The 26,353-nt window shown below is 35.6% G+C and overlaps 1 protein-coding gene across 1 annotated transcript in view; it reads right to left on the reverse strand.

The window, feature by feature from the left end:
* Positions 1–109: 109 nt before the first annotated feature.
* HTT (huntingtin) overlaps positions 110–26,353 on the reverse strand; it is a gene marked incomplete at both ends in the record, with an annotated part of 63,210 nt that continues 36,966 nt past the window's right edge. The window contains 23 exons of the mRNA XM_010177256.1: positions 110–232; positions 478–616; positions 1,907–1,983; positions 2,495–2,671; positions 4,157–4,336; positions 5,503–5,644; positions 7,077–7,284; positions 10,472–10,614; positions 11,945–12,183; positions 12,783–12,905; positions 14,452–14,568; positions 16,633–16,769; positions 17,497–17,645; positions 18,260–18,315; positions 19,257–19,418; positions 19,555–19,633; positions 20,209–20,432; positions 21,030–21,107; positions 21,692–21,802; positions 22,507–22,634; positions 23,384–23,510; positions 24,311–24,513; positions 24,905–25,056. Coding sequence (XP_010175558.1) covers positions 110–232; positions 478–616; positions 1,907–1,983; positions 2,495–2,671; positions 4,157–4,336; positions 5,503–5,644; positions 7,077–7,284; positions 10,472–10,614; positions 11,945–12,183; positions 12,783–12,905; positions 14,452–14,568; positions 16,633–16,769; positions 17,497–17,645; positions 18,260–18,315; positions 19,257–19,418; positions 19,555–19,633; positions 20,209–20,432; positions 21,030–21,107; positions 21,692–21,802; positions 22,507–22,634; positions 23,384–23,510; positions 24,311–24,513; positions 24,905–25,056 — 3,274 coding nt within the window. The remainder of the gene's footprint in view (positions 233–477; positions 617–1,906; positions 1,984–2,494; positions 2,672–4,156; positions 4,337–5,502; positions 5,645–7,076; positions 7,285–10,471; positions 10,615–11,944; positions 12,184–12,782; positions 12,906–14,451; positions 14,569–16,632; positions 16,770–17,496; positions 17,646–18,259; positions 18,316–19,256; positions 19,419–19,554; positions 19,634–20,208; positions 20,433–21,029; positions 21,108–21,691; positions 21,803–22,506; positions 22,635–23,383; positions 23,511–24,310; positions 24,514–24,904; positions 25,057–26,353) is intronic.

Consider the following 26,353-nt stretch of genomic DNA (forward strand, 5'->3'; position numbering starts at 1 on the left):
AGACCGTGTCGAATGCCTTACTGAAATCTATTAATGACACCAATAAGAACATTAGAAATACTTTATTACATCCTCTTCAGCTGACTGTTTCTTCTGACAAAGTAGTTACCTTGCTGGTCATGAAGGAGTTCAGGTCAGGCTGAGGAATCCTATTTACCAGCTCTGCACCTTCTAGAAGAGCTGAGTCAGACTTGATGCAACACTGCGACCTCACTAGTGACACATACCAGTCCTTTAATCATTAAAAAAAAAGGTACTGTCAACATAAACATCTATGCACATGCTACTTATTCATCATAAGTTCAACAGTCAGGCAACACATATGAAATCATTCACCAATGAGTATTTGAGATTAACTGACAATTCTGAGAACATGGACTGGATAGTAAAATAAGCTGTATGTAAATATTTTGCAATGAGCAAAAGCTTATTTAGAGCCAAGGCACTTTTAATGACTCTTTCTAAATGTAATCTTACTTTGTCCAGAACTACGTTCTCTAAAGCTGGTTGGTCTTCTCCATCAAGTGGGTGTGAGGTAACCAGAGGGGAAGGACTAGTTGTGTCTGGTGCTACCATAAGACGAAACCTATCCAAGAGCGAGTAAAGTCTTTGGTGCCTGAAAACAGAAGAACACATCAGCAGAGAGCTAACTTACTCAGTTTTGTAAATAATTTAAAAATACAAAGACATCCAGTGAGCCAATTCTAATCCTGGGAGAGAAAAGCAGTAGGCTCTTAAGTTCTCTGTTGGATATATGCAGTTGTATGATGCAAAACTGCAAATTTCAGTAGCTATCTGTAACCAAAACAAATGAACTCAACACCATCAACAATAAAGATTGAAATTTGAGATTAAAATTTATACATGCTTAAGCATCAAATGCAAGCTATTAAATTTTCTTTATGCAGTAAATCTTTTTAATGAGTAAGAAGAATCAAAGTTACTGTACAGATTATTTGATTGCAGACAAATGTTCTAATAGATACCAAACAAGGATTCACTAAAACAGAACTCTTAAATTTTTTTTTTTTTTTTTTAAAGAGAGAAAAAAAAACTTAGTTTATGGATTTATGTCAGTGTCAGGGCCTTGGGTTTTTTTGTTTCTTTTGAGTTTTGCGTGTGGTTTTTGTTTGTTTGGGGTTTTTTTCTTTTTTCATTTTTTTTTTTATTCCACTACAGCTATCAAGAACTTGTATAAAATCACCTGGAGATTTTTGAGTTTAAAAATTCAAATGTAACATGACCTATGAAGGCACAATACTATCAATCTACAGCAGTCTCAGGCTTTAGATTTTTTCCCTCTACTTCTTTCTTATTTTAGTCAACAGATATTAATCTCAAACAGCAATGACATCAAGAGGAGTAAATTAGGCTCTTTCCAACATTAAATAAGGTTTTTTCAAAAACTGAATAGTTTTCTCCTTTTAGCAGTTTACTTTTAAACAGCTGGGAGACTACACAGTTAAAACTTTCAAAACATCTGTCTGGAAAAAAAACTGAAACAAAAAACAAGCCCACCCAGCTTCAATGTAGAAAATTCTGCAAAAGTTTGAGGAAAATAAAGTTGTTTTCAGTAATGTAGTTTTTGTCAAGGAATTAATTTGCAGTTGCTGTCTCTCAAAATTTAAATACTGAGTGGGATGTAGGAGAGAGAATTTGATGCCTTTAAGTCTTTAGCTTGCTATAATTCATAAGTATATCGCAAATTCAACTCATCCAACACAACTGTCCTTGTGCCAGAATATGCCAGCATGTCATAAGAGAGGCTTTACTCTTGTTTTACCTCTAAAAAGGACCCATTATCTTATCTTTAAGAAAAAACTCAAACATAGGAAAACAGAGTTCATACAATTAGTACTAGAACATTACTTAGTTTGGCATTTTAACACATATTGATATTATTTACCTTGTTGCTAATCCACTGTTTTGAAGGTATTCCTGAATTCTATCCAGTTCTTCAACAGGTAACTGAGTAATGCTGTTCTATAGGAAAGAGTCACAAGAATTTTACAGGACAAATTAGTAAAATAAGCATAAGTACTTTGAACAGATTAGGAAACTTATAGACAGATAGAGTGAAATGTAAACATTCAAGTATTTATATATAGAATAAACTTCTTTCCAACGAAGTGGAAAGGAAATGGTTTTAAACTGGAAGAGGGTAGATTTAAATTAGACATTAGAAAGAAATTGTTTACTGTGAGGATAGTGAGACACTGGAACAGGTTTCCCAGAGAAGCTGTGGATGCCCCCTCCCTGGAAGTGTCCAAGGCCAGGTTGGATGAGGCTTTGAGCAACCTGGTCTAATGGAAGGTGTCCCTGCTCATGGCAGGGGGGTTGGAACTGGATGATCTTTAAGGTCCCTTCCAACCCATACTATTCTAGGATTCTATGAAATAACTTACAAATAATCATATTTTGATGTACTTTAAATCATTACACTTGATTACATTGCTAGCACTACCCAATCTTCTCTACAGATTAATATATTTACCTGTAAAGTTGCAGCCAAAAGCATTTCTACCCGACGGCAAGCCAGCGTGTCAACCATGCGAGCAAGCACACGGAATGGAGTACACAGAAGCTTATCAACATATAATGTTAAGACAGCCCCAGACTGGCTGAGATGTATTCCCTCTAAGCACTGTAAAGTCTTCTTCAGAGTTGTGGGCTAGATGTTGAAACAAAACAAAACAAAAAAAACAAACAAAAAGAAAAAGTTAGAATACAAAGATCTTAAAGTTAAAGGGAAAGGCATTTAGAAAAAACTACAGCAGACAACTAGCTCATCAGTATGATCATCTATATATCAATATAATCACCTATTAATAGGTCTGAGTTACTGGCTTATTTAATTAATATGACCACTAAGTTGTTTGATGTTTAACTGTAAAAGCTTACACTTACAAAGAGCAAGCAAAAAAGTAGGGAGTAAAATTTTTAGGAAAAAAGCTAGAGACATAGGTGGAATTGTGGAAGGACTTGAAAACAGTGAAAAACTTGGAACTCTTGCTGGAAGAAGGTAGGAACATGAGCATAGTCAAGATGAGACAGTACAGAAAAACAGATAAGCATTAGGGATTTTTTGAGCACAGGTTTAATGATATAAACAGCAATGGCTACTCAGGATTAAAAGGGAATGCAAATAATTTTTTTTTTAATTATTTTTTTAAATATAAGCACCAATTCAGTACAATTATTTAAAGGGAGAAAGACAAAGACAAACTAGTTTGACTCATGGAATTGATCTTGTTTAAGAGCAGACTGTAAATATAAGCTATTTTAATTTTACTGACTTTTCTGATAATCCCCAAACATTTCACACAATGACTACGTCTTCCGTTCAAACACGTTCAGTTCATTCTACTGATTCTCAGAAACTAAAGCACAGGTTCATCTAATCTAACTCTAAAGTGTTTTGTTCACATGCCTAAAGCACTGATGTAGTTGCATGGGATTTGCAGAGAGACAATGGGAAGAGAGAGGAAACCAGGCTACTCGGTGTGTGGTAGCATCTCTCCCCATTAGCTCTAGAGGAAGCCCAGGAAGTGACATTTCCCACCTAGTAGGTTCCCAGGATTAAGAAGAATCCATTCAACCTTACATCCTTATAAAACATCATCCACCCTTTGTAATCTGAAAACTAAAATAATCAATAGAAAGCATACACTGAATTTCTGAAGCAGTATTTCCCCTCACCAAGAGGCTACAATTTGTGGGGCAGATCAGTGGGGAAGGCACGAGCTTGCAAATCATTTTTATGTTGTTAGAGCCTATGAAGATGGACTGGGCCCTATTCCTGCCTCTGTGGTTAGCAGTTCTGTTATTTATGCTACCAAGGTACTGAAATCAAAGACAAAAGTTACAAGTTACAGCTTTAATTTACCCTTCAGATACTTATTAGGCAGGGGCAATACCCAGGGACAAAGAAAAGCAGTTTAACTGACTCTACTAGAATTCACAGATTTGATGGATTGGAACACATCTGATACTGAAGTTGCTAATACAAAGTTCACTGTTTGCGTTCTTGAAGAAGTGACTTTAAAAATAAAAGTTGATAAATGACCCAGAAACATCAGAATTTACACACTTACCAGTTAAACTTATACTGAAATATGAATTGTTTATTTTTAAAAAGTAAAAAAGTTAAACTTACAGCTGCAAGATTCTCACATCGTGACTGAATGGCCTGGATGAAGAGACCACTAGCTGCTGAATTCCTGTGAACAGCACTAATAAAGTCTTGTACTGGAGGCTCATGGGACAGATTAATCAAGTCTTGAACATGATTCACAATAAGCCAGGTCAAGTGTTCTGAATCATGTAGGTTTTGACACTAAAGGGGAAAAATTAAAATCTGATTTCAGTAGTACCCAGGTTAAGTGTTTAATTACTAAAAACTTTATCTGACAGAACATGAAGTTTTTCATATATAATTCTGGTAACTATTTTAGAATAATGGCATAAAGTGTCTATATTTTAATATTAACATTGTTATTTTTACATGACAAATTTTCAAAATGCTTTTGATCTTATTGAAAATTAAGACATTTATAATGAATTTGTAGATTATTTTTTAAAAAACACAGAAAATCCAAGTTAGAAACAAGTAAATTGAGAAGGTCAATCCAAAGATGCTTTTTATAATGAAATGCTGTTTGAAATAAACATGCATACACAGTCTTCTTGTAAAATACGATTTTCATTTAAGCTTCTTATTACTATTGGCCTTAAAAAAAAGATGAATAATTTCTGGAAAGCAAATTCAAAGAGATCTGTCAATAAGCAGTGTAATGCAACTTGAAAAGATCTGTAGGGCTAACAGGTGATACTGAGAGGCTGACACTCCCCAGGAAAGAGGTTTTGAAGGGTTTTACCTCAGACTACCTCTAATCTGACTCTAGTGACTGAACATCCATCAAGAAGCACTAAGCATAGCTTTTAGTTTAGTTGAACCTGAAAGGAATGCAGTTTGTTTGCCCCAAAATTGCTCTGCGATGCAAACCAAAGTGCAACACTAGATATTACAGGAAGATTAATTTCAAAGATTCCTAATGAACTAAAATGCTAATACTGAGGCAGCAAGAGGCCAAAGCCACAGGAACTGCTCTCATTAGATAACCAAAACAGAAGTTAAACATTAGTGTAAAATCTCTCCTCTTCAGGTATAGAGACAGAAATTTGTTGTCTCCTAGACACTGTGCACTGCTACCAATGTTGGGAAGTCTAACACTACTTAGTGTGCTCCTAGCACCTCACAGTAAGGAATATGACCCACCGGGTATCCTTTCCAAGCCAAGAGAATTCTCAGTTCAGAATAGAAAAAAAAAAAAGCCAAATGAGGTCACACTTAAGTTTACAGAATCATCATCTGAAAATAAAATGACGAGTTTCACAAGTCTTCATTTTTCACTTGTGAACCAGACAGATTCAGTTAATGCATATCAGTAATAATAAAATAGTTCAAAACTATACTTAAAAAACTCATAATTCAAAACTTACAACATAGTCACAAAAAAGAATGAGTGCTCCTCTTCTCACTATCTCTCGATTGCACATGCCACGTTTAGATTCCAAAGTCGATTCATCACTGTCTCCAGATATCTGAGGGCTAAGCAATTTAGTCGTAGAAAGACTGTGTCTCCTGTAAGAAGCACATTATACTTTGTTACTGTTTTACTATTATATTTTATTACTATGGCTACTGAAACATTAACAATCAAATTGCTTGGAATATTCAACTAATGTCTTCACATAATATTTATTTGCCTAGAAACTTAATTCAAACATTATACTGCTTTGAAGTACACACTTTGCTTTTCATCAGCTCCTTACTTTCTAACAATTGTAGTTTTGCTTTTTTGTTCTATGCTTATTACTTTGTTGGACATTTTGAAGAACTAAATGGGTTATTTAAAAGAAAAACACAGGCTACTGCACGTATGGCAGGATAACAGAACCTAATTCTGTATTTTCTTCTCAAGCCAAACCAGTGTTCTTGAGCACTCAGTCTAGTGTCAGATTGAATGTGACACCCAACCCAGGAAAACACAGGGGTGATATTGGTAAATAAAAAAAACAAACAAAAAAAACCCCAACAAACCCCGCAGCAAATAGCAGATGTCACCGTAGCTATTTCAGTTGCCCTACTTTGCTCATAAGCCTAGCAATTTCATGTCTCCTCAAATTAGAGTAATATTTTTTCATATCATGAGGTTGAACTTAGGCAAAAAACTCACATTTGAGCAAATATTGATCCTCTCATGTTGTGGAGCAAGATTAGTATTCCCTAACATCCACTGCACAAGCATCAGAAACGTCTCAAGTCAGTTGTTAATCTCCCTCTACAGCTACACAGAGGGATACCCACCCACAAAGGGGGTTATCTTCCTTACCCTTACCCCCCTTACTCCTACTCCAATGACTGACAGGTGGGATGAACTAACTTCAGACCAAGAGAACACTAATTTTAGACCAAATCTCTCAATTTCAGACAACTAACATTAAGATTACCATGGTGCTAGATGCTAATGAATCAGTATGGTGCTGATACTGTTTTGATAGCATTTAGTAATAGACCCACTGAGAACAGAGAACAGATACAACTACAGCTATAGTTATACTGATCAGATTGTATTTTCATAAACAAAACAGCATATATCATCTACATGGCTGATTATTTGCTAGAAGGTGAAATACAAAGTCTCCACAGAATATGAAATCTGAAATACTGAATATTTTGTTATAGTTATTTCCATAATTTTAATTAAATGTAGTACACAGATAAAACTTTCTTGGCTTAGAAGTGGAAATATTACTTGGCAGTTCTTGTGAGGAACAACTGAACACAGGACACGTGTAACAGTTTGAAAGACATACTGATATCGGAACAGACAATATGTATACATATAAAATAAATGCAGAACTATCTATTTCAGAATCCAAATAGTACTATTCAACAGGCTGACAGGCTTAGTAGATAAAAAATTATATTTGCTAAAACTATATTTTAAAAAATCTAGTTATGAGATACACTATTACTAGAGATTAAAAAAAAAAAGGAAGAAAGATCTTACTTTGGGGTTTGATGCACTTCTGACCACCAGTTGTAGTTGGTATAGTTGACAAGAAGCAGAATTTGACACCAGAGGAGAACTAAAGAAGGATGTGTGGGAATCATGGACTGAACAAGTTCACTCAAACTTTCAAGGGTATAGAAACTACCATCAGATCCATCTCCTGTAAAAAGCCTGGTGGCTGCAGCAGTGATTCTTCTAAACATCCCTGAAAACAATAAAAGCATGTTAGAGTAACTATGCTCCACTCTGAATTCTCAAGTTTTAAAATTATTCATGGTACCCTGAGAATACAAAACTTGTTTCATAAGCGACTACCATTCCTGGAAGAAAGATATATCCCAAGTGGTTTTACAAATGCAAGTAACGGAGTTTGCCCAAGGGCAGTGTGTAAACCAGCTCCCATGACAATGCTTTAGATCAGACTAGAATTGTAATGAAACCTATCTTCTCAACTTTTTGTCTGTCATGTAGCAAAAAGTTTATCTGACACAAAATTTAAAAGTGTTAATTATAGAACAGGATTTTTAAAAATGTTGTTTATAAAGTAAAATACAGAAGTTCTAATTAAGAACCATGTTGTAACTATTATTCTACATTTTAAGGAAGAATGTTTACAAGTCTCCTATTTCAGATGAGGGCTTCCCAAATATGTTTAGTTGAAACTAAACCAATACCCTCCCATCCAATTTTTGAAGTGCAAAAAGTAAATGTTTTTAAGTGGAGAAAAGTCACTACCCTGCCCACCGAGCACTTGGCACAAAAGCTGAATTTGTTTTCTGATGTGCTGATTCTGTATTCATATGCCAAAATGAAGGGAGGGAAAACAAGTAAAATGGACAACTTCAAAGTTGTCTAAGGGTACAGGACTTTGAGTTTCTATGAGAAGATAAGATGAGGAAAAAGAGGCTCTTTCAGAACCAATTAGAAACCATAAGCTAATCAGAACAATGAAGGCGATCTGTAGTGTTGCTTGCATTGCCAGATACACAGAAGAACGAAGCTGTAAATTCCACAGCCATGTGGACCAGTTTAAGCTGCCCCCAGGACTGATAAATACACAATGTAAACAGAAAAAAAATGGGAAAAAAAACCCAGTCTCAAAACTTGGGTTCCACTTACTAGCAAACCAGTGCTATTCCCACTCCACCTTCCTGCATTTGCAGTAACTGCACCACCTAGTGACCATCTACAACCATGAAAGCCACTACATGCTCATCTTTTCACTTTGTCTATGCCTCTTAATTTCTACTAAGTTCGAAGTAGCACTGAAAATGTTAATTCCTAATATGGCAGTTTCCTATAGTTGAATACACAGGAGTCAGCAATGCTCACTATTTGAAAAAATTATAATGGGTGAGAAGACAAAACATTCAAGTAGAACAGTGGTTAAAAATGACAGAAGACCTTAGTCTATGTTCCCAGACCCAAGTCTCTATAAGCTGCACCTGTAGCTAGGAGTATATAACTTAAAGAGAAAAAAATTACAGGTTTAAAGTGAACAAAAGAGAAGTATTACAAAACCAGGCATTTAGTAAACCCAAAGCCTAAACCTGAGAGAAAATGCTACAATATGAAAATACAGCCCAAGTGTCTCAACAACTTTCCTTCTACTCCGTTACACCGTATCAGGTAACCACATTACTACCAGTACTTAGTAGTACTTAGTACACATATCCCACTGCTCTGCATGGGTATTTTAGTATTTAATTTGGCATGAAAGTCTCTACATAGTTCCTGGCGAGACTCACAGTGCAGCCTGGAAGCCAGTCGCTGTACGAGAACTAGGTGAGCCTTCCTTTTCCATTATCCCCAGCTCACACTGTGGAAGAACCCACTCCCTTGATTTCAATCACCAGCTTGACTTTCTGATTTCACTGGTCTTCGCTTGACCCCATTTAATCACTTACTCCAAATCACCTTGTTGTAAGTTATTTCTTATAATATTTGTTTCAAATGTTTTTCCATAACAGCAATTATTAGTATATATACTTTAGTTATTATTGTAACAGACATATAGGAAAAGAGAACTATCACTCACTACATCCAGAGTCCTGTGCCCTAAATCAGGCTTAAAACAAAGATCAAGGAAGGCTCTGGTAACTATCACCATATTTTGTGCCTCTTCACTGACAATCCTGCAGTCTTTGTGGCAAGAACCTGTCAATGAAGACTAGGAGGAGAAAAGCTATGGAAAGTTAAATCAAGGCAACGCAGAAGCTTCGAGCTTTGATGGATAACCAGCTGAAGAAACAGAACGCTTCCACCAGCACTTTTTTAACTTGTTTTAAGTCTACACCTACAATACCTTTGTCTGCAAAAAGCAGCTGGTAGCAATGACAGGAACAGAACTAAGTTGGTTTTTTTTTCCTCAAGAAAGGACTTTATAACTGAACTCTGTAGCAAGAGCTTAAGAAAAAAAAAAAAGAGAAGAGGTGCTTGGGACACAATGGAGCACAGAATCATGTTAAATGTTTAACAGTATTCTGTATGCACTTTTTTTATTATTTGCATCTGCTAAGTAGTGAAGTACTCCCCTTTTACAGATGAGGCCGTGGAATGCAGAGTTCCTTGTCCCATATCTGTAAGGAAGTCTATGAAGAACTAGGGACTTGTGCCAAGACCTTTTAAATTGCAGCCAACCTCTTTAATCCAATGTTGGATTTCAGCTGCAGAGTGAAAATGAGAAGACAAAAAGGACAGTCATAGTAAAGAAAAAAATAAAAGAATAAAAGAAAAGGAAGATAGTGCCACTATTAGGAATATAAGACTAAAGAATCAGGCTAGGGACTAAGGAATTATTTAAGTGCCAGAGACTGGATATCTAGCAGAAGACACCTAAGGCAGAATTCCCAAACCTGAAGAAAGGAACTCAAGAAAAACTAACTGGAACAGTACTACCTTTCCCATTCTTCTGGGTTTGTTTTTTGACTTGTTGGTTGTTTGTTGTCTTTCTGTTTGGTTGGTTTTTTAAGTTTTATTAATTATGACAAAGAACAAGAACCTACCTTGTAATGAGTCTGAATCAGTGGTTGGTAACTCAGTATTTTAAGACTGGACATACCCAACAACCTCCAAACTGAGAAAAACCATGAGAAATACAGCCACAAATGTGGAATGCTTTGCATTTTTAGACTGGAAAAATTTAGACAGTTAAAAGGAGAGATGAAAAGCCACTAGTTACATTTTGTTCCACACAGACAGAAGAAATGTGAAAAATGTGCCCTGCATGCATGAGTACGAAGTTTGAGAGGTTCTTTATACTGGGTAGGATAGAATGTCTCCAGTACCTACGTATTCTTTCTCAGTAGTTCAACATATTCAACAATTGTCTCAGAACTGAAAACCACCCTGCCACTGCATGCTACAACATAAGTCACTGTCTGAAGTATTACCTGATTTGAAGATATGTATTAAGCACATAAGCAGCGTGCCCAGCTCCTGGCAGTAGAAAGTATGCTGCTGCTCATTCATGTCTACTTTCAATTGTTTGGTTACAATATCTTCCAGTAGAATGCCAACAAGTTGTAATAAGAACCTTGAAAAACAATGTACACAATCAACAGAAAAACTATCAGTGAAACATCTTTCAGAATAAGATGCAGTTTGCCTATGAAACTCAGTAAGTTTGAAAAATAAAATGTAAAGTCCTTGTCCGTTCATCCGAAATAGAATGTTAAACTAAATGCTACAGAACAGGTTGATCTAAAACATACATGATGCTATAGGTATGGAGAGATGATCACAAGCACTTCAATAATTACATATTAGATCTGGATTATCTATTCATCAGCCAAAGTCATGAGAGCATGCATACACCAGCCCACCTCACTCACACAGCAAACATTCAAAATGCTATGGTGCCCTTATAGAGATCTGCAATGAGCTAAAAACACACCATGACAGTTACCACAGCTCATCTGAGGAGGGGTAACTCAGCAAGTCATAGTAATTCAGCTGTGTACAGCCTCATGCTCTACAACATGCATTCCATATCAAATATTTAAGCAGGGGGGAAAGAAAAAGATCAGAAGAAACACCAAAAAAAATACATTTGAGGAAAGCCATCCTTGCTCCTGGCCATAAACATTCCTCAACTCACTCCTGTTGGACATAAGGTCACATTAAGGGAGTCCAGAAGCCCCTTTTCCCTTTGCCCATCACCCTCAGAGTAAGCCAAATGATAAGAAACAGCATTTTACTTCTATCTGAAGTTATATACTTGAGTAAAAAGTTCTTTTCAGAAATTAATAGCTATTTTAAATGCTTCCCACTACATGCCTTAATGACAAACATTATTTCAACGTAATACCGTTGCCATCTCTCCACATTTCTTTTGCCTGACGTTTGTCACTCTCCAAGTATGTCAGCATGGGAAGCTAACTAGACAAAGCTAGCTCTTAAAAATAGGAAATAAAGTGCAGGACTAGCTGAATAGATATGAATCTATTTCTGTGTATCTGTGAATCCATCTGCTGTCAAGATTCCAGTATAGAACCTGGGATTCTACTAAAGGGATGACTCATCTGTCAGATCCACACAAAGAAGGAAAAGGTTAACCAGTTACATTTTTGGATGTGATTTTAAAAAGTTCAAGATTCATCCATTTTAAGAGTTCCATCAGGTCCTTCACTTGGCTCAAGAAGGGACATCAGAACAGTTCAAAGTCCCTACCACAAACTGCTCATCTCCTCCCTCTACTGTCCATCTTATTATTCCTTCCTCCACACACACTCCTTCCAAATCAACTTACTAACAGACTTTATTCTTATTAGATAAAAGTTCCATACGTGTACATATTGCAGAACATATTTGTGATTTCTCAGAAATCTTAATCTTTCCTCTAAGTTTTGCAAAAGACAACATACCTAGAAAATGTCTCTTCAGGCAGATATTTAGCCTGTTTAACCTCAGTATGATCCTCTGGTGCAGCTACATTATTTTCTCCACATCTCAGTCTGTCAATGGCTTGACATGAAATCAAATACGGTGAGAAGGAAAGCTCTTGTATACGGGACAGAACGATGTCTTCTGTTGACTGTGAAATCAGAACTCTAAGGATAGCTAAAATTCCAGAAATCCACAGCTGGACGGTGCTCACTGATGCCTAACACAAACAAGCAGATTATTAACATAGTGAATAAAGTTGATAGTTACCATGAGAATAGTGTTTTGGAAGACCTGAACATAGAAGTTATTTCCTGCTTGCTCCATTCGCAAATAGGTCTGATTTTATGTAACAGTTAATGAAAATATTTAACTTTAAAAGTATTCAACAACGTAGGAATGCATTCAACTTTTCTAAAGTAAGTAAAAAAATTTATATAATCTCAACTATAAAAACAGTACAAATACTTGCATAAGAAAAAAAAGTGTGAATTACCTATTAAATTGCATTCTAGAATTCAATAATAGTATGTTTCTCTACCTTCCTGATCCTCAAAATACAAAACAAAGACAAGTAATCCATAAGCAGAACGTTCCTGTATAAAGTGCTCCTAGCTGGCAAATCTTACTAGTTTCTAATTAATTCCTTCCTAAAATCCACTGCAGTTACTTTAATACCACATTGCAAAATATGAAAGAGAAACATACGCTCCTTTCTGTTGCATGAAAGACACCAGATTCTCTCATGCCTGGAAACAATCACTTTTACTACTTATCTAGAAACATTTCACCTGATTTAGCAGGTTCACACATGCTTACCATTGTTTTAGGAGTAACAAACATACTCCTTAAAAGCATGTCCACAGGGCGAAGGGATGAAGGAGCCAAAATTTCAAACAAAGTATTCAGTACTCCCAGAGCATCATGAGAGTCTATATGCATCTGCAAAAGAAAAACAAAATTAATTTGCAACTATCTACTAAAGGCAACTGCAACACAAAATTACCATTTCATGTTTAAATATTTCTATGGGAATCTATGTGTAATAAAACTGTCCCTTACAGTACGAAATCTATAGCAACCAAAATCTATGAAAGGTAAATGAAAGTTTCATTGCAGGTCTTTCTATGCAGGAGGTTTGAGAACACAGGATCTATGATACAAAATTCAATATACACACCATATATATTTTATTAGGAGAAATATGCCATATTCAGAGAATGAGTCCAAAAGACTGACTTGTCATGAAATTTAAAAACTTTCCTCCTCCCTGCACACCCTACCAGGCATATTTATACAGAGCAATGGTGGTCATGAATAAACTTAAGCAGGTAACTAGGAGAAAAAAAACTGCTAATCATCAGATAAGTGAACATTTAAAATGTTATTACACAGCAGCAATAGAGGTAGGACACCTTAGTTGATCAGTTTTTTCAGTAAAATTATTAAACAATCAACTGCAAAAAGCAAAGGACTGGACTCAAAATGCGGGTAACATTATCTTTCCTAAATAATCTGATTGGTGAGCACGTGCACAGATTCATACAAAACAAAGGCAATTTCAAATTGCCAGCATCTAACTTTGCTCAAAACCTGTTGTTTAATCCACAATACTGTACACTCTCCCCAAGCATGAGCTCTCCTCATGGGAGTGGAGATCTGCCATCATGGACTTAAGAACATTAAGGGCACAATTTCAGTAGGTTTACTTTTCATCCTTGAAATAAGTGTTTCTAATTCCAGGTCAGGGAAAGTGGGAGGAGGAGATGACACGAGTGCAGAAGAAAGAGACAGAATCTTTTCAGTGGTATCCAGTACCAGGACGAAAGGCAGCAGACACAAGTTGAAATACAGGAAATTCTGTTTCAATACAGTGTTTATTTATTTATTTGTTTTTCTGTCTGTGAGGATGCTCAGACACTGGAAGAGGTTGTCCAGAAAGGTTATGGAGGCTCCATCCTTGGAGACTGTCAAAACTTACTGGACATGGCCCTAACCAACCTGCTCCAGTAGACCCTGCTTTGAGGGGAAGACAGCATCTAGAGGACCATTTCAAGCTTAGCTATGCCATGATTCTGTGACTTATTAAAGCAATTTCAGACTATGTCTTTTCATTTTCCTCACTAAGAAAAAATGCAATTAGAGCCATAATTACAAAAAAAAAAAAAAAAATGACATTCTATAGAATGGAAGAATTTCACACATTGATAAGTGCTCTGATACAATCATACATGTAAGAAAAGTAGATTGAGCTTCCTCTGGAAACAGCATTGAAGATAACTGCACATACTTCATGCATTTAAATACGACCTTCGTCACTTCAAAAACTTAGTTCACCTTGCAGTAATTGTTTTTTCAGATATGGCAACTAAACATTCAAGAAAATCTGCCTTCATATAAAAAAATTAAATACCCAAAGACATTTTTGATACATATATTATAACAGTTATTTTAGATGATTATAGATTTAAAACAATTATATAACAACCTGCTGTTTTGCAAGCATTGGGAGAATGATGTCAGCTATTTGCCGGGACAATCTTTTCCATTTGTCTTCATTTTCTTTATGACACTGCTGCAATACTAAGATGAACATTTCTAGCACCTGTGGAAAAGTCCAAAAGAATGCAAGTAAACACCCACACTAACATGAAACATTTAAGTAATATCAGAGTGGGAAAAATATTTACTGTTTCATCCATCTGCCAAAAAGTAAAAAGAAAGGAAAACCTGCATGAGAAATCATACAGTTTTAAAACCCCATTTTCAAGTTAAAAGCTAATTCTTGGACTTTTTCTGGTTTGTGGTTTTTGTGGGTTGGTTTTTTTTTTTTGTTTGTTTGTTTTTGGGGTTTGGTTTTTTTTCAATTTTCCAGTTACTTTTATAAGCTAGAAAAAAAATGCTTTTTTTGTCCTTTTTTAAATGGTATTTGTCAAAAGACTACTCAAACAACTAGAAAAAGTATAGTAAATCTAAATGCCATATCACATACTCAACAAAAAGGGGAGGAAAGAAAACAGCATTTCCCACATGTATACTCTTTCTTTACTCTAGCTGAAACAAAGTGTAAATTTGGTCAAGGAAACCTAACAGACATTTTTATGGAGCTCATGCACCTGAGATATGTCACTTTCATATAAAGATTTATAGGAGAGCATATAATGGAGCACATCAACAATAAGGATCACTTCTAGTAGCTCAATGTGTCATCAGTTTGAGGCTTAGAGAGACCACACCTTCAATGATAGACAGGCCAAAGACACAGCAAGCAAGAATGTTAATATATGGACTGGGAAGTGGGACAGAAGAATCTGGTTCAGAAAACCAGTTAGAGCACTTTTAAAAGAAATTCAAGTAGTTCAGATTCAGAAACGCAGCAAAAAGAAAGAAAAAGAGATTACCAGATGACTTTCTTCACAAAAAGCTCTCAGACAGAGCTCTAAGCATGGTAGCTATAGTTGTAACAAGAAAAGCTAAAGGCTGCAGCTCTTGGAGACTCTCAAATCAGAGGGACACCACTGCAGAACATCCCAGCCACAGTCAGGAAACAAGAGAACTGCCCAAGGGTTAGTTTATACGTCCTGCATCAGCAGAACAGGACAGAATAAAAACTAGAACTGGGATGGTGTGGGAAGAGCAGTGCATGGGTGGTCTTTAATAGGTTAAGTGTGTCAGAAGGGGATCTGCTAGCAATTGCAGTACCTTATGTAACAAAGTTATTCACTATTTCACATCATGTGTCTACAGAGTGTCATTTCATATAGTTATATTAGTCATTTTATGATTATAAAACTACAAATTCAAAAGAAAATGTGGATACACAAAATTACCCCAATCTGAACATGCAGTTCTAACAAATTATTTTGACAAGATGTACTGACTTTTTTTTCCCAACTATTCTCAGAAAATACACTGCTCACATTAGCATACACTGGAACTGCATTTTCACATGATAAAGGAACAGCATTTTAAGTTTGTTAAGCACCTGAATAAGCAATAAGATCCCATGTTAATTATGTAACTTCTCTTAAAATTACTTTTATGTTTTTATTTTAAACAAAATGTATTGAAGAAAATTTTATACTCCTACAAGGAAGAAACGTGTTTTCCAGACCCATGAGGTCTGGGGCAAAGCAGTAAGCGCTAAGAAGTGTCCAACTACCACTTTTGTTACCTTATTCAAATAATTCTTAATTTTAAATGTTATTGAAGATATTGTTACTGTACAGCAATACCTGAATCATCTCAATGTAGCACATCTCCTACTTTTAATCCAGTCCTCTCTTCCACTTTTACCCTCTTTCTTTTAAGTTTCTTGAATCCTAATTTATTACAGCTCTTCTACTAACATTCCGTTTATTCAATCTGCAACACAGCCAAGATTGCAATCCTAACTGGAGCTTTTCAGTGCTTTGTTACCTAGGCTTGACTATAAAATCCCACAGACATGTTATTGGACTTGAAATACTGACTTGTAGTGCAGAACCCTTCCCCTATCCCCAAAAAAAATCTTTGCATACTCTCTCATTAAGGGAAGATCACACACAGAGTCCAGCTATTCAAGTTTTGTATAGAAAATTATTAGTATTGCCTGTAGCATTTTTAGCAGTCAAAGCAATGTTACCCTTTCATGGACCATAAACAGGGACAGGTTGTCCTCCTCTCTTACCTGATGGTACTGAATAAGTCTCAGCAGCATTGACACTACCACCTCTTTTTGTGTTTCCAACTCTTTTCCAGCATCGGCTTTATTTGTTCCTCTTAATACAAAGAGATCATGAACAATAGGCTGCAGAGCTGGTATTGCTGAAATGAGATTTGTTTGCTTGTTTTAGCATGAGACAACTCACTTCTGAATGGAGTTTTCTTGTTCTAACAGTTCAGCTACTAAAAGTAAACTCTGTTTTAGTTTATCAAAGGTTTTACCCATCCCTAAAAAAACCACCAAAACCCAAAACTTATAATGCATAATGATGTCTATCCTTTCATTCCCAGTAGAAAATCTATATTATGAACACATATTCTCATAGAGCTAAAATAAATATTTTTATAAAGTATTTCTGAAAGTATGAGACATGCTTCTACTTTAAGGCTGAATGTGGAGGGAGAGGAAGGGGAGTAAAAATTAAAACCAAAGCCTTTAAAGTACTGCTATGTTGTGAACTTACTACCTAATAAAATTTAAAATATAAGCTTTGTTGCTACTATGTATGATGCAAACCACTGGGTAGCAGTGTTAGTAGGGTACAATAAACTTCCTGAAGGAACTAGTGAGACTTATTGTAGGGATTAAAAATTTAAAAGCTGTGTCTTCTGGAACAATCAGCAGGATTGCAGTTTTCTACAGCTTAGTATTCAATACTGTTTTTATTCACAGAATCACAGAATGTCAGGGATTGGAAGAGACCTCGAAAGATCATCTAGTCCAATCCCCCTGCCAGAGCAGAATCACCTAGATGAGATTACACATTGCTGAACTATTAGTGTTGGTGATCCCCCTCTCATCTCCCCCCCCTTTTTTTTTTTAAATTACCATGAGTAACAGCTTTCCTCCCACTGGCCATGATACCATCACACAGCTGAATGATCTTAGGAATTCCTATTATCTGTTTGGAATGATACCGCTCATAAGACAGTAACACCAGGAAAAAAAAGATATTAGGAATAATTGCTTCAGATTCCCTGAAAATAAAAAAAAAAAATAAAAGTGTCAAGTTTGAATTGCATAACTCTGTTCAGTAAAAATTAATCTTTGTACAGTAAGGATTTTTTTTTTTTAATGACATGCATCAGAGTATTTCTGTAGGAGACACAGAGCAAAAAACTCACTTATCTCTTCGTACACACTCAAGTGTGAGAAAAAACAAACAGCTGACAAAAAATTCCACTGCATTGCTTATGATCTGTTAGGTACTATATAAAATATATCAGGTGATCACAATACAAATGGATTCACACTAAGTCCACAATAGGAAGAAGTAGCTCTCCATTCAGCAACTGAATCCTAGCAATGAAGTGCTGATTCCTGAAAGCACAGCTTTGGGGGAGTCCCAAATGGAGAAAGAGCACAACACAGCTGAAGATTTTTTGCTTCTGTGCTACTTCCCTATTTCTTCAGCCACATAGAACCTAAATGACCCGAAAGGACTGCTGCTATAGCCAGGGAATACATTGCCCAGAATGTAACTCCCTCTTTCTCATAAGGCAGAAACAACCAGCAAAACTAATCACTACATGCTTCAGAATAAGACAGTTGTAAACCCACACTGTTGAGAGGATCTTTGTTAATTTCATACCTGAACTGTCCTACTTCAATGTATTCAAACTGCTTTAGCACAAATCCAATGAACACCTAAAGAGAGAATAAAGTGTACAACAGATACAGAGAGGTTAATTCCCATTTAAAATAATTTTGACAGAGTTATAAAAGTGCATGTTTTGGAATGAAAGACAGGCAATGAAAATCATTTATACTTATAGTTCATTCTAATATGTTATGAAGCATTCCCTCTACAGTTACAGAATATCTTGAGACTCACCTTATTGATGTTAAGAGTTTATTACAGTTTACATGAACTCATGAAACATTTTACCTATAATCTATATATTTTTAAGTATAACTTTCTCACTCATGTAACACACACTATTTGAGGCATCACAGTCAAGAAGTTAAGAATCGACCAAAAATATAACTCTAAACCAAGATAAAATCCAAAGCTTGCACTGTGTAGATTTATCTGTGTAGGAATTTACAGGACAGTCATGTATTGCAACTCATACTAGTCTGTAAACCCAAAACCACTGTAGTAAATAAAACACAAATTTTATTTTACTTTACAAATGTATTGCTTATATGGACAACCACACAAACTACTGTATTTGCCACTAGTTTTCCCCGTACTTAAAATCTAATAATGGTTGTGAACCATGATGCTCACCACTATCAGTCATATGGAAGTCCATACTCTGAATACAGAAAGGAATTATTTCTATTTGTAAAAGAAGTTTTATTTAACAACACTGATTGCATTGTCCACATTATCTTATTCCTAAAATCGATCTGATGAACAGTTCTTAAATAACTGTTACGAAGCTTAGGAAGAAATTTATATGCAACAGAAGCTGAAGCTCTTTGTGGTTGGGGGGATGGGAATCGAGTCTCACCCTCCTTTAAGCCTTTGCTTTCACCTGTAGTACAACAAATGGATTGTTGCAAGCATTTCTGCTGGAAATATTAAGCCTGCTGGTGAGATCCCTGTATTACAAATCTGCAAAAAATGGTGAGATACCCACCTGATCTGAATCCAGAAGACAGTAGTTAACTCGTAGCTGAACAAGTTGAGCAAGCAAGTCTAGAACTTGTCTCTGCAGCTGTACCGATGTTGTTGTAGTATATTGTTTCAATGCTTTTATGACAAGGGGTTCAAATAAACGAATGTGATTGTGAATAGCATTCTGTAATAGAGAGATTTCAAAGTAATCTAATAATACCTGAACAGGTCTGATTCAAAACCAAATTACATTTTAAAAGGAGGAAAAATGTTTTAAAACCTAAGGTACAACTCTTTCAGGAGTATATAGATAAAAGTACCTTATCAGCACGGTGTTTTGCTGCACTGGTAATGCTAGTTTTCAGCTGTGTAGAAACTTTCTGCAGCACATCAAACCATCTGTCAAAAAATCCCGTACAAATTAAAAAAAAGAAGGAACAAATGCACCCTCCTTAGATGCATACTGTTTTACCAGTGACAGCCTTTCTTTATCTACTAGATTGCTTCAAGAATCTTAGCAAAAGAAAGAGCAGAGGCAACCTATAGTACACTTCGATCAGATCAAATAGATTTGTGGACAACAAACATCTAATAGAGAAAGAAATTCTGGTCTTTGCTTAGTCATCCTTCTGCCTTTCCTTTAAGACTACTGACTATTTGCTATAATTAGCAAGTTAATGAACTAGTTTTGAATACAAGCTTTTAAAACTATCATGCTTTTTAAAAAAACTTAAGCAATATCAATTTTAATGGTTTAGCTTTGATTTGGAAAAATACATTAGTGATAATCAATAGAATATTGCACTCAGGATCTCACTACCAACACAAATTACTCTGCTTAAGTCTACAAGAAATAGATAATACACAATACTGTCATTTCAAGTTAATTAGCTCCCCTATCATAGTTGTGTTTATGAAAAACAGTAAAAAGAGATTCTAGTTCAAGTTAACATATCGTAAGGGAAGAAAGTTACCCCGATGCATCGTGTTCTTGCTCAGCCTGAACCATGTTCCTCAGACTAGCATCAGCAAGGGCCTGTGTGAAATGTGTGTATGGTGCCATGAAGCAATAATGATAGAGACCAGGTCTCAAATTGGAAGAACCTAAGCGTTGCGCTTTGCCTTGAGCTTTGTTGGGGTTTGAAGACAAGCCATCATATTGAGAAGCCAGATTTGTCCCAAACAATGTTTTCAGTAACTAGAGAAGAAAATTGGAAAGAAAAAAAAAGTTAACATTTCAGGAAAAAAAACTCCTCATCCTCCCAAAGGGTGTAAGAGGAAAGGTCAAAGTGCAAACTGTAGATCATGTAGTCAAATACAAGCTGACAGAAAAAAATCTGGAAAAAAGAAACAATCTACGCCTGATCCAAAGAGATATGATTGTTTTTGCAACTGAAGCTATTTCCATGTGACAACTCAAAATAATCTATTACAGCTCACCTCCCACCAAAATGCTGTAAGCCTGCAAGAAATCCATCAGTAAGGCAGTTCTTTGCTTTCCAGGTTTTTGATGTAGTTAACTGTTTGATGCAGAACATTTGGGAAAGTAGGAAACAAACTTGTTTTCTGAGCATTAGCTAAAATATTTGTTGGAATTAGAGGCAGTTCAAGAAGAAACTATATTATTCAGGTAGTACCAATTTCAAAACAAGTACTCAAAATTAAAGAAAACATGCTCTGTTTGCTCCACCTGGGCTACAGGTTCCTCACACTGCTTCACTTAAAAGAATGGGCAGCTCTAGTATCCAACTGATAACCACAGGACATCAGGATAAACCTTCCATTATCTCCTTACCTGCTGTACACAAACTGTTGCCATTGTTGGTTCTCTGTTGAAACACGATTTTAGGTATCCCAAAATTTCTTCTACACACTAGAGAAATAGAAAAACAAGTGCATCTCATTGCATTTTTATTCATTATATAAAGCATTACTATGAAAACTGGAAAATAGCACTTTTTTTACTAAGTAAAAATATGCTAATTTTAGGGAAATTGTGGAAGTACAGAAAGAAAAAAAAAAAGCAAGATCTGCCTCCTACTCTTAAAATACCACAGTGCCCAACACCACAGTTAAGGAGAAAAAAAAAAAAACCAAGACACAGGAGAGGAAGAGAACAGTATGCCTTCTGACATTTTGTATATTTAACATGAGTATACTTAATCATATTAATATACTAAGAATGACTGAAGGCATTCAAACTATCTTGCTGGAAAGAAAAATCTCCACATGAAATTTAAAGAGCAAAAAAGTTACTCCAGTTTTTAACAGCAGCAATTTAATCTGGAAAATCTGCCTTAGCACTTTACCCAACATTGTGGCAGCACAATACTTCTAGGGCTACTGTCTCTCTCTACAGTACCAATTTCAAAAATCAATAATACACGCTTTTTCCCACTAAGAACCACACATATGGGACAATTTACCTACAAAAGAAAAACCACAAAAATCTTGTACCTTTCCAATGTCTTGAAGAGTAGCAAGTTCCAAGATTTGAGACAGAACATCTAAGGCAGACCGTAAAAAACATCCAAACTTTTCATTACTGTTCTGGAGATCCAAAGTAACCTGGTTGCAAAAAGTAAAAACACACTTTTTCTTAACAATTACTTGTCAAGGAGATTAAAATTACAGAAAGAAGTGGGTATTGACACAAAATAAATTTTTGATAAAATTTCAGCACGATTCAATCAACATTATGGAAAGCTTAGACTCCCTTATGAATTGCTGGAAAGGTAGGACTTCACTTTGACTAAGAAAAAGAAAGGGATCTAGCTTGAGGAAGTTACAGCTTCTGGGAAGGCCTAGGATGTTGACAATTAATAGAGAAGGGATAATATGTTTCTCAACACAGTAGGTCTAATAAGAATACACCCCCTGAAGTGTACCAATCACATCACTGAGCCTCTAGGGAATGCATCTTTTATTACCTGAACTAATGAGAAAAAGCTTACCTACCCTGGAATAAACTGTGGAGAAAAGAGACACTGGGATCCATTTGGCATTGCCAAGCCAGGAAAGGGTTATTGGTACCAGCATTAGTGACAGCAAAGAAACAAGCAATGCGGTGACAATGCCTATCAGGGGTTTTCATTTAGTCATGTTTTGTTTTTACTGTTGGTGGTTGTGATTTTTTTTTTTTTTTTTGGTGTGGATAAACCATTTACACAAGCAAACAAGTGAGTCTTGGTGCAAGCAGAGACATGTTTAAAAGAAACAGGAAGTGATTGCCCAACCACATTCTAATTCAATCAAATGATATCATGTAGTACCTTATAATTAGCATGGGTTGCTTTCAAGACATCGTATAACTTCAGATATGAAGGAAGATGATAAAAGCTTCCTACTGAAGATGATTTACTTGTTGGAACAGGCCCAGTAGCATCAGTTTGCCTAGTAGCTTTAAAGCATATCACAGATTAGCATAACATACTCTTTCTAGAGTGCTCAAGACATGTATACTCAATATAATTTACCATATCTGAATTATTAGACAGCATGAATTTTTCAATCCCCATACATATTTTAAACTCCAAAAACATATACTGTACAACCAGAAAATGAACTAGCATTCCAATAAACTAAGCCTCTGAGAAAACAGATATTAACCTAGAGGGCTTACTACTGAATTGCAAGTACAATTTATAAAACAGAATTAAACACTGATTTCCTTCATTCATTACTAAGGTAAAAAAAAAAAAAAAAAGTTTTCAAGATTCAGAATCTTGTTTCCAAGAGCAATGTAAGCTACCCCTGCCAGAAGTTACAAAGCAACTTTCAAAACTTCTTTTAAGTAAAATACATGTAAAAATGACTTCTTCATTTTAGTCAATAGCTGAGTAGCTTCAGAAAACAGTGAGGAATAGGATCCAGAAGTACTTTGCTACAGTAATTTTCATAAAAAACCAAAACAGTAAAGAAGCCCTCACCCACAGCTGCCTTTCCTGCAACACAGTACTGGAAAGAACTTCTGACAGTAGGTCTGCCAGCCTTTTGAACTAAAACTTCAGAAATAAGTTACTAAAGTATAAGAATAAGTTACTAAAACTTCAGAAATAAGTTACTCAGTTTTATTTCTTCTCTCTATGCCATAACTATATTCAGGTGGAGATGGCAGGTGGGAGGGTTAGCAGGAGTAAGCGTGCTTACCCGGACTCGTTTCACCCCCCTTTTTAGGGCTCATTGGCACAGATGCCTGTTCAACAGACTCCCTCTCTTTTCCCTTCCTCCGAATTGGACTCAAAGAAGGTGGATTTGTGAGAGAAGGTAATGCTGCCTAGAATTAAAAGAAGCTTTATTAATTTCGTATGCACAAGTAGCTTTTCTTTTTCTACACAAATACAAGCATATTCATCTTTTGTTTAAAATCCCCTTCATTTGACTGTCAGTTAAATTAAAATGTGTCAACTCTCAGGTTCAGGACATGAATTTCCTGAGTGAAAAGGAGGAAGTTTAATATATCCCCTACTTTGCTTCTCAACTTCAGTACAAGACAATGAGATTGAATTAGAGCCCAGTGACTAAGTTTCTTTTGATTCCAGACAAAGGAGTGTCAAAAAAATATTTTCACATTTTTAAAATATGAGAAAATCACTAATTGTAAAACACAGATGCCTCAAAATAAAACAAAAACCCAAACCCAAAAGTTCCTCGTATGAGCTTTTTCAGAATATTTTGCAGGATATTCAAAAGATGAAAGAGTTATTTTAAACCCCAGAAGGAGCTCAGTACATTACAGCCAGCCAACCAACCCAAAAGTCAACAGATGTTTGATAGACTACGCAATCAAATACCTCATTTACTATATATACTCTTCACTGAATTAATGTTTCAAGTGAAGTCACCAGGAATAAAAGGTTCAAAATTTAGTGTAATATTACAAACACTGCAGAACTAAACAAAACCCTGTTATGTGGAAGAAAAATATGCATGTTCTTTTCACATTACACATAGTGGAGTCATATTACGTTATTAGATAGTTACCTGTATCAACTCTAAAACACAGAGCCTTGAAGAAGTCTGTATCACAACAGTATTTAAGTCACAGAATTTTACTTATTTATTTTTAATACATACCTTTACTGCTGGGCCAGGGGCAACATCATCCATTACATGTGCACAAATATTAATGACCTTCAGCAGATGAGAAAAGAGCTGTTCTACTAAAGTAACAAGAGTTCTATCTGCTAGAGCTGGCCAAGGCTCCTCCTGCTTTGCAGCACCTTGGTTTGAATCATCTTCAGCACTCCAGGGATTCTTTAAGCATTTGGGAGCACTTGCTGCAACACAATATTTAAAGAAAAAGAAGATAAGTATCAGTAAATTTTAGAGGCATATCATCTCTATATGAATAGAAACTCGAACAGGGAAAAGTGAGCCTACATTTTCAAAACTAGCAGTAGGTGCATAGTTTTCAACAACAAAAAAAAGTTAATTCTTTGTATCCAGCCTATACTAAGCATACTGCACATTCCCTTTGGCAATTAGCAAAAATTTGCAACTAGGAGGCAGTATCTTTTCAAGCTTCTGGGTGCAAGCAGTTCCTTCTTTATTTCTTCTGCTCAATCTTGCAAGTATTTTCTTGCATGCAATCAGAATAGGATGAGATAAGGGCCTTCTGATGCTAATGGCAAAAATAAGGACAATCCTACTGTTCTTGTTCTGCCCTACCAGCAAGCAAGTTTCCAGTCAAAATCAAAGCATCCTGATGTGCAGAGAGGTCCAGTGGGAACCATGCTGATGAAAGGAGAGACAGTACCATGCCGGCCATTCCAATGGTGCAGCCTTTCTGAACTTCATCTGAAGGACTTGGCTGGGAAACACTGCAAGTTTAATTTTAAAATGTCATTACTTTTTTTCTCCCCCATTTGGTAAGTTCAAAGTTTTAAGAAAACTAGCAGTTAAGTAGACTACTAATCTAAAAAAAAAAAAATTTAAAAAAATCAGTACCACACATTTAACACTCAAGTAGAACTGTAAGACATTTGCAGCAGAGACCTGACAGTATTCTTGAAGAGCTGTTACTTTTCTTTTTTTAAATAGCAAATACAAAAGCTGCTAGTGACATCTACTGATAAACTGAAGAATTCTGAATTTAATTGCTAACCAGTATAGTCCTGAACTATCTCCAGTTACAAGTCTTGCGCATATGCAAGGTAGGAATGGGAGACATAAGTTGTAGTACTGCAATGTAACAAGATACTCTTTGAAAGTGACAAGAATTTAATTAAACAATTATCATCCATCAAATCATCTAGATTTATGGGTGGACTCTATCCAAGATTGTAATTTGCTGCTGCATTCCATATTTCCTTTTACAATAATTCTAAAATCAGATTTTCCTCACACACCTCGAGTTTCAAAAAGAACAGTCAGAGATCACCAAAAGATGTTTGTTAGAATACTGTGTGAATTGCATAACTCATTTCACTTTACAATAATTCTAAAATCAGATTTTCCCACACAACTCAAGTTTCAAAAGGAACAGTCAGAGATCACCAAAAGATGTTTGTCAGAATACTGTGTGAATTGCATAACTCATTTCAAAGCTCTAAGACCTGCACAATACTATTAACTTTCTTTCAGGAAAAGACTTTATGCAACTTCTAAATAAAGGGATTATTTCAGGACATTTTTTTAATAATAATTAAAAAAAATTCTGATGTAGTCACTCTGCTCTAATATAACCAGAGTAATTTCAGAAAATAAAATTTATGGTAAGTATAGCTATTATTTTGACAAAGCTACAAGCAATTACAGTGCCTTTTTAAAGTATTTTCATATGCAAGTGTTGTTTACTTTACACAAAGTTAGAAACTTATTAATTAATCCATGTTGAGTTGTACAGAGTTAGAATGCAACAATTCCAATAGCCTTATAATCACAAGATGACAGTACTTAAGACAGAAAAGAGTTCTGGCAAAATTCTCATGTTGTTATCCAGGTTATTATATTCTTATTACCCAGAATCATAAATGTTCATAACATTCCACAAAAATAAAACTGTAATCCAAATTAGCATGACTGTGGGGTGAAAATTTGCAAAGAAGGAATTAGAGTAAAGGGCAAAGGCTCTGTCACTGCATCACTGATAAGTATTAGATGCATGTTAAAAATAGC

The sequence above is a fragment of the Antrostomus carolinensis genome, unplaced genomic scaffold, assembly GCF_000700745.2.
Source record: "Antrostomus carolinensis isolate BGI_N321 unplaced genomic scaffold, ASM70074v2 scaffold7161, whole genome shotgun sequence".
Classification (NCBI taxonomy): Eukaryota; Metazoa; Chordata; class Aves; order Caprimulgiformes; family Caprimulgidae; genus Antrostomus; species Antrostomus carolinensis.